Genomic DNA, 13,065 nt, shown 5'->3' on the forward strand with positions numbered 1-13,065 from the left:
TCTGCTGGTGGGAGGAAGGCCGCGGGGCAGCACCTTGCTTGTCACTTGGGAAGGGTACATAACTTTCCGGCAGTCAGGTATTCCTGGATCTTTTGTTTGGGGTCAGGGGAGATGAGCTTCGCGGCAGAGGAAGACTGAGGCTCTTGGGTGTAAACTCCCAAATTACATGGGGCTTAGTATCCTGACGTGGAGGTTTGGCAGGATGTCTCGTTCCTGCCAGCCCTCGGGTAGGTCTTGGATGAAATCCCGCAGAGATTCAAATCAGTGTTTTGGTTCAGGGCAGCTTTGATCCCTAGTGCTGTCACTCCTGGGCCTTTCAACACATAATAATTTGTTGGGAAGATCAGCAATTAGTGGGGATTCCAAGACTTGGTGCTTTGCCTCCTAGAGATTCACTGAATCCTTGGAGCCCCAGGTAGGGAGGGTTGACTAACAGGCTTCTCTATTTCTCCTGGTGACAGCAGTTTGTGGCGTCCAAGGCAATGCGTCGCAGCAGCTCCAAGAGTGGAGTCGTCCTGGCTGCAGTGGCTAGAGGTCCTGATGCTTCTCAGATGCTCACCAGAGCCCAGCTTGGCCAAGATCCCCCACAAAGGACAGTGCTAGGGGTGCTAACCGAGAATGGTCAGTACAGGAAGACCTGTGGCCAGGTAATGACCAGAAGCACTGGGAAAGATGCTGTGGAGAATGACTCTTCTATGATGGTAGTAGGTGCTTTTCTCTTGCAGTTGTACCTACTACTGTCCTAGAATATTACAGCCTTGGATCTGGACTACAAGGAAGTTGATTTCTTAAGACCTTCTTAACCAGTTCTGTTTTGAGCCAGAAATAGTGATTATTACTTTTGTTATTTTTCCAACATTAAGGAAATAAGTTTGGGAACTGTTTGTATTAAATATATGTAAAGTGATTCAGGGGCTAGGCTGAAAGGAAATGTGATTTGGAGCTGGAATTCCTTGGTCAGAGTTGTGTTCAAGGTAGTGCCTAAAGCAATACTGGGCAACCTTTGCTGTGTTCATTTGGGATAGTGTGAGAATTGGGATTGGATCAAGCTACTTCAGGTTATACTAGGTTACTTCAAAAAGGTTGCTTTGAGAGCAGACATCTTCCTGCTGACAAAGAGCAGTTGGGCAAAAAGATAATGGACCCTCAGATATTGTTTGTATGTGCTAAACTTATCACAGTTACTTTCCTTTGAAGATTAAAAATAAATCCAGACACTTAAATGAGAAGGCAGGGTTTGGATCCTTAGGAGTGAATTATTTAGATAGAAAAAAATCTTCCCTCTCTGCTATTAGATTAGTCTTCATAAAAATGCCTTAAGCCTGTATTGTACATCTAAGTGCTTGATGGTCACAATAGTCCAGTGAAGTAAGGTATTCTTTCTGTTTTATAGGTGACAAAGTGTGAGGTTTAATATCCCCAAAAATGTTGTGGTAGAGGCTAGATTAGAAGCTTTCCATCTGTTGCATCTTTAAGTTACTTACTTTTTGATGGTTTGGTTAGTGTGGAAAAAATATTCAAAGTAATCTGTTCAAAGCTTTGGAGAAAATTGAGTGAAAGTGGTTTTAATAAACTTAATTTTCTTAGCAATATTTATTTTTTACAGTCTTAAGACCTGGTACTTGTGAATTGGCAGTTGTGCCTATGCTAAGTCGTCTCATTTTAAATTCAAAATCAGTAATCTGTCACGTTACCTGGTCCCACCTCTACATTTCCTTGCTCCATCCTCTACAACCTTCTTAGAAACCTATTCCCTATCCCCTTTCTCTCTTTAATCCTCCATAACTCCTATTCATCTTTACTCTCAGGTGATGACTTTATATCCTATTTTCCTGAAAATGTAGAAACAACCGCTGTTTCCATGTGCCAGATACCTTGCCATTGCCATCCTGTTCTGTAACTAAAATGTCCCTTTTAGATAAGGTGACCTTTCCCTCAAAATGTGTTCTTTTGCTTCTTCAAGGATCTCACTCCAGTAACTTTTATTCTTTTATCAGTTTTCTCTTTTTTACTGAGTCAAACCCATGAGCATATAAATAAATTATATTTTTTCATCAAAATCTTTCAACTACACATCTCTTTGCAGCTACTGTCCTGTTTATAGCAAGATTTATTGAGAATTTGTCTATCCTAATAGCACGTAAGTTCTATCAGAGAGGATGTCATGTTCTCTGCTGTATTCCTAGTACTTGGAACAGTACATATACCCGAATATCATATAGGTTTTTATTGAATGAATTCTGTCTATAGTTCTTTTGACTCAATTCTTAATTCTTTCCTTACTTGATTGATCAGTAGCATATTACATGGTTGACCAGTCTTAATAATTTATTAATAATTTCTTACTAAAGAGTACTACCCTCTCCAAGCCATCTACCTTGCTCATTTGCCACTCCCTCAGTATCCTGTTTCTTTATTTCTTTAATCTCTAAAAGTCACAGTGCCCCAGGGCTTAGCTTTGGTCACAGTGTGGCCTCACTCCCTCAGTAATCTCTTCAAGTGTTAAATTAAATACCATTAAAAGCCATCTGTCTGTTGATGATTCATATTTTTATCTCTGGCCTACCCCCCTGAGCTATATTGTAGGATCATATACTCAGCATTCCACTTAATATCTTCACTTGAATCATGTGATAAGCATCTCATACTTGGGCAAAACCAAACACCAACCCTTTTCCCTACCTCCGACTTGCTCTTCCCAAAGTCTTGCTCATCTCAGGAAAAGAAATAGCCATTCTTCCTTTGACCAACCCTAAAACATTTTTTCATCCTTGACCCTTCTTTTTCTCCTACCTTCCATTTAATCTACTTCGAAAGTATTGTTAGTTCTACTTTAAAAAAATGTCTAGAGCCTCTTTCCCTCTCCTCCTTTTCTATCCTGCTTTAAACCTCTGTTGTGTCTCATCTGGATTTGTCAGTTTTATAACTGGTTCTATTATTCTGGTCTTGCTTCCTGCACCTAAAATGATCCTTTTATAAAGATAAGTCAGGCCAGGCATGGTGGTGCACACCTGAAATCTCAGAGGCTTGAGAGGCTGAGGCAGGAGGATTGTGAGTTCAAAACCAGCATCAGCAACTTAGGCACCAAGCAACTCAGCAAGACCCTGTCTCTAAATAAAATGTGAAAAAAGGGATGGGGATGTGGCTCAGTGGTTAAATGCTCCTGGGTTCAATCCCTGGTAACCACCCCTCCCCCCCACCAAAAAAAAAAAAATAAGTTAGATCACAGTCTTCCTCTGCCCAAAATCTTTCTGTGGCTCCCCTCTGCATGAATGCCAATCATTCTTAAATGGCCTATGGTAAGGCCTCCTTGAGCTGACCTCTGTTTTCTTCCTGACCTCATGTCCTACACTGATCTCCTTACTCTGCTCTGTCTATTCCTACTGTGTCTTTTGTTGTTTGTTTCCCCACCACTGCCTCTGGGCTGAACATTTTGTTCACTCTTGAATTTTGGGCACCTAGAGCAGTGTCTGGAGCATAGTAGATTCTTAGTAAATTTTTGTTTAATGAATATACCTCAACCTAGATATCTCTATTTATGTAGGAAAAGATAAACTTGATAGTGACTCGGAGTCATAGTTATCTGATTATCGTAACTTCTGATTGTGGTCCTTTATAGTCCCTGTGATTTTTTATTCCAAAACTACCATAAAGATTATTTTCCTATTAGACATAAGCCATATATATATTATTAGACATAAGCCATATATATATATATATTATTTTCTTATTAGACATAAGCCATATATATATATATATATATATATATATATATATATATATATATATGTATATTTGATAAGTAGAAAGAAAAGTTATATAACCACATACTAACTTGGAATTAGCCTTTAATAGTAAGCATAGATTAAGTATAAGCAAAATGTTAATATAGTAGATAGAGCTAACATTTGCATAAATATAACTCAGGCTCACTTGCCCTAAATCATTTGATTTCACACCATCCAACATGACCTCCTTTAAGATGCAACAGCATTTGATGTGTTATGCTTGTTCATTGTGGTGGTATCACAGTTGTTTGCACTGTTAATGTTACAAGAATAAAGAAAAGGGAGAAATTATTTGAAAAATTTCACCAAGCATGATTGTATTATATATACAAAAAGGTTTTATAGCTTATGAGAGAAGTTAGTAGTATGAGTTTCCAAAGTCATCATGTTTCTAAATAAATAAGAATGAAATTGGGAGCTTCATAGGTGGCTGCAACTAAATATTAAATATTTAGGGAGGGGACTCTAGGAACTCTGTGACCATATGTTAAGAACGATGCTGAGTACTTTAATGTCTTGTGATGCTGTAAACATAAAGCCAACTTGCAGTTTTCCTCCTGCAGGTTGTACCTATTTCATTTTAGAGAAGAGATATAGATTTTATTCTTTCTATTTTTTTTTAATTTTTTATTGTTGGTTGTTCAAAACATTACATAGTTCTTAATATATCATATTTCACACTTTGATTCAAGTGGGTTATGAACTCCCATTTTTACCCCGTATACAAATTGCAGAATCACATCAGTTACACATCCATTGATTTACATATTGCCATACTAGTTTCTGTTGTATTCTGCTGCCTTTCCTATCCTCTAATATCCCCTGATTTTATTCTTTCTATAATCTTGAGTTCCCTTTGATACATGTGTAAAGAAAATAGCGAATTTTAGGTAACTCTTTCTGTATATCAGATATAGACTAATATAACTTTTTGAACTTTATTTTCTGTAATTAAATTAATAACATTTCAATTTAGGATTCAATCTTACCTATTCAAGCTGCTAGGTTCACATTTTCTAGTTGATCTTTGTGGGGTAGTCTCTAACAAGAAATTAACTCTTTAGGAGATCACAGCAATCAGGTGTTTTTCTGGATCAGAAAATGTCTTCCCTCCAGCTGGAAAGAAAATGCTCTCTGATTGTGGGGTCCTGGAGCCAGCCAAGCATGGATTTGATATCTACATGGATGAGCCTAAGCAGGGGGACAGAGACAGCTGCTCAGGAAGAGAGGGGATGGCATTTGAGGATGTGTATGAAGTAGATACCAGCACACTCAAGTCAGACCTTCACTTCCTGCTGGATTTCAGTACAGGTAATCTGACTCATCTATAGCTGATGGTGCTCTGTATTCTCAACTATCTGCAGTGTTCCAGTAGCAAGTATCTAGCAAGAGAAAAACATGACATAATGGCTAGTTTTCACAATTGCCTGTGGAGAGTGAGTAGAGGTAAGGAGTTTTTCAATTAAATGACTTATCTGACAATGTTGAACCTCTGCAGTTTCCCCTATGCTGGTAGATTCATCTCTCCATTTCCAGTCTGAAGAAGCGTCTGATTTGGGCACAGATGTGATAAATGTGACCGAATATGCTGAAGAAATTCATCAGTACCTTAGAGAAGCTGAAGTGAGTTTTCCCAACTTCTCCAGGATCCCAAGCTCCTAATATTAAGCTACAAGTTCTTGACCATACCACTAGAGAATGGCTCTATCGTGGTATCCAAATGTAAGAAATCTATGAAAAATAATGCAGGTCAAATATCTCTAGTCTGACATTTCAAAATTTAAAACTTTTTGAATGTTAATATGATGCCAGATGTGGAAAACTCCACGCCATGAATCTTTGTTTTATGCACAAAATTATTAAAAGTATTATATAAAATTACCCTTGTCTGTGTGTATAAGTTATGAATTTTATGTTTAGGCTTGGGTCCCATCCCCAAGATGGCTAATAGTGTATATGTAAATATTAGAAAAAAATCCCAAATCCAAGACATCATGTCCCAAGCATTATGGAAAAGGAATACTCAACCTGAAATAGTGATGGTAAGTAGCAATTGTAGGCACAATTTCTATATGACTCAAAGGATTTATGTGTTGAGTATTTCACTGTTAGGAATAACCAATATTGCTATTTCCTCCTCAAGTTGTTAACTTATTACATTATAGAACCAGAATTTCATAGTTTCTTCTTTATCATGATGAAAACATTTGTGTCTAGCATCCTCCTAACCTTTGCTCATGAGATTTTAAAGTAAAATAGCAACTATTCTGGAGAGTGATCTTTCTGATATTACAACTTTCTACATATCCAAATTATTTTCCCAAACAGATAAGATACAGACCCAAAGCACACTACATGAGGAAACAGCCGGACATCACAGAAAGCATGCGTACGATTCTGGTGGATTGGCTGGTGGAGGTTGGCGAAGAATATAAGCTTCGATCAGAAACTCTGTACCTGGCTGTCAACTTCCTGGACAGGTTTCTTTCCTGCATGTCTGTTCTGAGAGGGAAATTGCAGCTTGTAGGGACAGCAGCTATTTTTCTGGCTTCGTAAGTAATTCTTTGAGCTTGAATAATGTAAAACTACCTCCTGTCAAAACACTTGACTTTTTTTTCACATTTATTAAAGAAATGCAATGCTTGATAATTAGAACTATTTGTGTCTCTTTTGATAAAAGATCATTATCTTTTCAGGATTACCAAGAAACTGAATCTCACCCACATGTTCACTCTTCAATTCAGATGTTTAAGATTTATTACAACAAGTTCAATGTCGTGACTAAAGGAGCCATCAGCTCAAATGCAGGAATTTATTTTGCAGAACAGTCTTTTGGCTATATTCTAATATAAGTAAAAGTCCTATTTAAAGAGATTTTGATTGCATAAAAACTGTCTTCATGATATAGCAAATAACTCACAATAACAGTTTATTTATTTGGTTATAGTTTATAAACAATTTTAGTTGGTTCCTGTTCCTATCAGTGACTCATAGTAATACCTCATTGTGTGAGAAAAAAGAGTTGGGTTATATCTGAGCTGTCATGATGTAACCTGTTACTGCATGATGGTTTCTATTTTTCTGGTTTTAAATAGTCTAGTTATTAATATGTAAACACTTGCCAATGTTTCCTAAAGAAAGTAGAACAAAAGCAGAAGGGAAGAAATGAAAATAGTGAAACATCATTCTCCTTCTCTTGACTATTCAGCGTCAATTGCTAATTCAGCAGACAAAGTTAAACATGATGTTTTTAAAAATCAAAGGTGTATGAATTTTTTTCTCTCTTTTCCACAAAAGAATTTGAAGTCTATAGAATTGATAGGAATTCATTTGTGCTGTCTGTCATTCAGAATTTTTCAGTGTATCTGAGACCAAAACCTAAACTCTCAGTTGGACATGGTGTCTCTTTCTACTCCTAGCAGTAAGTACAACATGTTCTCATAATACTCATGTTCATGATCTGGAAACAAGCTCTTAATATTTTCATAGCCCTGTGAAATTCAGTGATATTGGAGTGGATAAAGAGGGAATAAAGAACTCTGCAGGTCTCTGTTGAGAAACATGGCCTGTGGTAACACAGGAAGTAAAGTATGGGTGCCAAACTACTCCTAAAAATTCTCTACCTTTCCCAGGAAATATGAAGAGATATATCCACCTGAAGTAGATGAGTTTGTCTATATAACTGATGACACATACACAAAACGGCAACTATTAAGGATGGAACACCTGCTCCTGAAAGTCCTAGCTTTTGATCTGACAGTTCCAACCACCAACCAATTTCTCCTTCAGTACTTAAGGCGTCAAGGAGTGTGTGTCAGAACTGAGAACCTGGCCAAGGTATGCCATGTGATTTCCAGGAACTTCTGGTACCAAAGAGGGTAAAAAGCAGCCTTTCCCAGTCATCCTTCAGTTCTGCATTCCTTTGCAGTTTTTTTCCCCTAGTCTTGGGCCCAGTACACCTTTTTAGCAATGAAAGACAGCTAATTTTAAGAACACAAAATCTGGTTACAGGACATTACTATTGACTATAGTTGGCAGGCACAGGTTGTCAAATCAGTCAACCATCAAAGGAATTTAAACTTGGAAACTCTTCCCTTGGTGTGTATATAGAATCACATGCAAGCAGCACTTCTTAGTTTGGGAACTAAGATATAGTTTAATTTTGTTCTAATATCATCCTAACCTATAAACTAATGAAGTGTTGTTTGGTTATTTAATGTTATAGAAACTTAGTTGAAAGTACTAAAGTATTAGTCTAATCAACTTGCTTTCTAGTCACTCCAGACTATGATATCTAGTACATTTATGCCATACAGGGAGTAATAAGGATGTCCATATACATTTCTAAGTATATTTATTCTGACATGATATGTTCCCATCAGTTCTGTTCTAGACTCAGAACCATATTCATTTGCCTAGTAAATTAATAGCTTTAATATTGTCATATCTTTGCCTTTGACTGAAGGCTCTGTTCCCATTCCAGGTGCCAGAGCAATACAACTTTATCTGACCAGCATAAACTTGCACTACTAGTGTAAGATGAGAAAAGTAACCTATCATATGTACTTTGTGGATAGGCCAAATACTAGGGTATTGAAATTCTGTTAAAACATAAATATTATTCTGGTTAAGGACAGTCATACCAATTATTGACCCAGTGATTAATTTTAACTATGTCTGTACTCATCACTGGATACTGTCTGAACAAAGAGAAGACACAATTTATTACTATGACTTTTCTAGGTTTACTTATGACTTCAGTCAATTAGATCTTGGTCAAATTTCTAACTCCAATGAGGTTTTTTTCTCTTGTGCTTAGTATGTAGCAGAACTGAGTCTACTTGAAGCTGATCCATTCTTGAAATATCTTCCTTCATTGATAGCTGCTGCAGCTTACTGCCTGGCAAACTATATTGTGAACAGGCACTTCTGGGTAAGTTTCTTCTTTCTAGATGAAATTCAAGACCTGTCTAAAATCTGTTCAGTAGTTTTTAAGGCTTACAGGCTTGCCTCTTAGAAGGGCAAGTTTGTTTAATAAGGAACTGGATGTCTTTACAGTAGACTGCAACTTGCTGCTGAGTCTTGCAGGTCAGCCAGTCATCATGGCTTTGACTCAGTAGCTTTAGTCTATGTCCAGCAGAGGTTGCAAGAAGTCCAGGCGATCATGTTGCAACAGAAGCGGGCCTGAAAATCTGGGTGCCCACTGCTAATGACTTGAGATACAGTCATTGGCTGCTTCAAGCAAAAGTTGTTGACTTTTATCATATGTGGAAAAAAAAAATCATCAGTCCAATGAGGATAGCTAGAAATTGCAGTAGGCTTTTGAGAAAACAGGACAGTTGGTGTTGCCTCTTTCCTGAGGAGGTGGTATCATCAAAAACAGGTCCCTAGGTTTTGTTCTGAAAGCTCACTGTTATACTAAAAAAAAAAAAAAAAAAAAAAAGGGGTATTTCCCTTTATTTTCTGGAATACTTAGTTTTTATGCTGCATTTAGACTAAGAAGCTTTCACTTTCTATACAAATAAGGTGGTCACAAAAGTAGGACTCTTTAAGGGACTGCTAAAAACCACGTTCATGAAGGTACAGGGAAAGTGATCTGCCCTAAATTGAGAATTATGATATGAAATATGAGCAAACTTAGAAATTTAGAACTCTGCTGTATTTTAAGTATTTCATATCTAATGTCTCTGAAGAAGGTGGACATGCTTTCTTTAAATGAATATGGACATTTACTTTTACAATTGGTTGTCTTCTGACTTCTACATCTTAAAAAGTTATGTGAAACAATTTTTTTTCTTTTGTCTTGATTAGCCAGAAACCCTTGCTGCATTTACAGGCTACTCATTAAGTGAAATTGTGCCTTGCCTGAGTGCGCTACACAAAGCATGCCTTGACATACCCCATCGACCTCAGCAAGCAATTAGGGAGAAGTATAAGGCTTCAAAGTAAGTTACAGACATTTTCTTATCTTGGCTCTGTTCAAAGCTTAATGGGTAATAGTTGTATCAGAATTAGAAGTGGAATAAATTATATATCTGGTGTTAGGTTGGTAAAGTAAGAATACATGTAAAATCAAGAAAATGAATTTGGAGAGACCTAGATTGATAATTGTCAGATTGTAGTAATTATAGTCAGTCAGCTTCCTTCCTATCTGCTGTGATGACTTAGAGAGTTTTCTGTAGTGCCAGGGTCCTGCACCAGCAGGGTCCAGGGGGTCCTAAAGGATGAGAGGCATCAGCACAAGGGATGAGACAAGGAGTTGTTCCATTGGAGCAATCTCCAGAGAGAGAGAGAGAGAGAGAGCGCGAGAGCGAGCTGTTACTGCTTTCTCTCTGTCTCCTTTTATTTTACTTTTTCTCATCATTACGGGTCCAGAATCATTAATAAAATGTGTCATCAATTTACAATTTCCAGATTTTCCCAGGGTGTGACATTTCCTTATTTAACAGATGCCAAACTACGTAACCAGACTCTATGTCTCCTAACCTGTCATTAATCTTTAAGTATAAAGCACACCTGTACTTAAGATCCCATCTAAAAGTCCCCTTATAACAATCTTATAATATATTCTAAAAGCAACTAAAAATGCCTACATTTATTCTCATAAAACTGATTAAGCTACTTTCTCAGAGAGTTTCTTTGTTTCTTAGTCAAAGTACAGCAGTTCTTAAATCTTTAACTAAAGGGCAGGCTCTGTATGTCAATCCCCCTGCTGCTAACATTAACTATGCTTATCATAAATCCCTATGTAAAGTTAAAAGAGGGTCTATTAGAAGGAAAATATATTTTAACTAACTTTTTCTCCCCTGGATGAATACCATATCTATCTACCCTTAATTAAATAGGCTACATATGCTACGTGCAATGGACATGATAACTGTCTACGCAGGTTTGAAAGACTGAAGATATGAACTCGGATTCTTAGTTGATATAATCAATTGTGGTGCCTAGTGTTCCTGTAACATTTCCCAGAATGATTGTTGATATTTTTCTGTTTTGCCCTATATGTCCCTAGAGATAGTAAAGCAGCCTTAAAGTCATGAACCACCTGTTATATTCTTGGCCATCTAGAATTTAAAGTCTACTCATGCCTTCTGTTAGGCTGAATATAAAATAAAAAGTCCCAATTATATAAAAAAGGGTCTCATGATTTTGGTTTCCCACAAGTGTCCTCACTGTGACCTTGTCAAGACAATGGGAGGTGAAATGCTTTCACCACTGTAGCCTAACTGAGATTATATAAAATGAATGTCTGTGTTATGTGCTAACCTTGCTGTGGGTTTCATTTCAGGTACCTGCATGTGTCCCTCATGGAACCACCTGCAGTTCTTCCTCTGCAATAAGTGCCAGAACTGGAGCACTTCCAGAACCCAACCATCATATCAACAGGATTGCTCTTAGTTTCCATAAGTTTCTTCAAGTTTGGCCGACTAATGTCAATATAGATGACTTTTAAAATATGTAAATGTATTAGGTTCTATTAGACTTTAGTAGTTATAATTTAGTCTAGCATTTTTAAAGAATAAACTACTTGCCTTATGACCATGTGTTAGGCTTATTTATTAGTTAGCGTGGCTGACAGACTTGCCTGGAATTTTAGTTGATAATATTACAAATGTCATCACTATTTCAAGCATTCTCCTAAATTGGTTTTATAAATGAGGCATGCTATTCAGATTCAGTGTTGAGGCATGCAGGGATTTTCATGCTTGGTAAATGGCTTGTTGTTTCCCGAGGATCTCTATAGATTGAAAAAGAAGGGAAAGGCTAGCTCATGCAGAATGGTGAAGAGACACCAGCAAGCACTTCTACTCCTGCTTCTTCCACAGTTTAAATCAGTGGGCTGAGGCCTAAATGTGTTCAAGTATATTTGGTGGTGACTTACATTTCATTCTAATCCAGGAATGTTATGCTCATTTGTAAAAGGATGCCATCATGTCTGTATTCAGGTTGGATTTAGGAACTCATCAGCATGTTTTTTAGTTTTAGAAGATGTCTTCTGGGGTAGAAAGAGCAAACTTCATCATGAGACTTGAGACTAATGAATCCAACCCCTTTACATATGTCCTTTGAGAGATACCCACTCTAAGCTTTGCTGTTGCTTAAATTATTCACAATTCTGTATTTACTTTCTTACACATTCATATGTGGCACTTTTCAACAGCACTTTGTAGGATACAAGATAGAAAAAATTGAAAGCAAAACATTTGTTTTGACTTCTATTTTAAAGATTGAAAGGAAAAATGAGAGTAGATTTGTTCTTAAATGTGAATTATGCTTATTGAGGATTAAATGTGAGCTTTGTGTTTGTGTTGTTGTTAAGCACAAAATTGGTGGTTCTGGGCCAGTAGGTCTTAATGGCTCATGAACCTTCTGTGCTGTGTGCTTGTCCTCTGGGGAGAGGCCTCTGTTTGTGGACCTGCCCCCAGGCTCAGTCTGAATGACTCTGGAGGCAAAAAGAAGGAAATATGTTTTCTGGATTCCCTTCACATAGGAAAGATTAGATGTGGGTATATTTTGGAAAAATGAGAGTAGATGAAATTCACTCCATGTTTTACACTTTTTTCAAGCTCTAATGGAATTATGAATATAAAAATATAGACATATTTTGTGAATAATTTTTTTTATATTTGAAAGTACTCCCACACTCTTACAAGGTTTTAGCATTGCTCCCTCCTTTTCCCCTGCAGATAAACATTCTCAAGTTGTCTCCATTTGAAGAAATCAACATTTTCTTAAGTTTTTTTATATTTATAACATATGTTTCATAAGGGAACATAGGTCCTATATCAATATTGAATTCTCTATGTTTATGTTATATAATGAACAATTGGCAATGTCACCTGGTTTATGTCTGGGTGACATAAACTGCATATATATGCTGAACTTTCCAGCAGTCCTGCAAATGGTAGTGCAATCCCTTCTCAGTGGGGCAGGTGGCTGATTTTGGTCACAGAAGTTCTGTATTTGCCCCTTTCAAACCTTAAAGATTTGAGCAACTCAGCCAGGGAAGCTTCCTGTCATTCTCTATCTGTTTATGTTGGCTGATCACTTACTTTCCTATGATATGTGTGTCTATCTCATACTGGATCCTGACACAATAACATTTGGACCCAGTTTAGAACCAGACACAGTAATATTTTCTTTTTTTTTTTTTTAATAGTAAGATTATGATTTTAGAATGCTTTACTTAAGCTAAAAGGGACTTTGTAGAAATAGATCATCCATTAAAAAATCACTTTGCAGAGGATGTTTTTGTTTCTAAATCTGGATCCAA

General features: G+C 37.0%; 1 protein-coding gene across 1 annotated transcript; it reads left to right on the forward strand.

Annotated features, from left to right (window-relative positions):
- The first annotated feature begins 464 nt into the window (after positions 1 to 464).
- Ccna1 (cyclin A1) lies at positions 465 to 12,825 on the forward strand. Its single transcript, XM_046454249.2, has 8 exons — positions 465 to 647; positions 4,853 to 5,099; positions 5,287 to 5,411; positions 6,117 to 6,340; positions 7,421 to 7,625; positions 8,608 to 8,721; positions 9,600 to 9,733; positions 11,080 to 12,825. Exons 1-8 carry the CDS (start codon positions 483 to 485, stop codon positions 11,129 to 11,131), a joined length of 1,266 nt encoding a protein of 421 aa, XP_046310205.1. The 5' UTR covers positions 465 to 482; the 3' UTR covers positions 11,132 to 12,825.
- Positions 12,826 to 13,065: the final 240 nt, after the last annotated feature.

This window comes from Marmota monax, unplaced genomic scaffold, assembly GCF_021218885.2.
Source record: "Marmota monax isolate L192 unplaced genomic scaffold, Marmota_monax_Labrador192_F-V1.1 WCK01_AAM20220418_F8-fsc00011, whole genome shotgun sequence".
Classification (NCBI taxonomy): Eukaryota; Metazoa; Chordata; class Mammalia; order Rodentia; family Sciuridae; genus Marmota; species Marmota monax.

Bases quoted from the DNA above. Each gene is read 5' to 3' on its own strand.
- Ccna1 (XM_046454249.2), top strand. From the start codon at position 483: ATGCGTCGCAGCAGCTCCAAGAGTGGAGTCGTCCTGGCTGCAGTGGCT. The intron at 5,100-5,286 runs GTAATCTGACTC...GAACCTCTGCAG, and splicing joins CCTGCTGGATTTCAGTACAG to TTTCCCCTATGCTGGTAGAT. The intron at 6,341-7,420 runs GTAAGTAATTCT...TACCTTTCCCAG, and splicing joins GCAGCTATTTTTCTGGCTTC to GAAATATGAAGAGATATATC.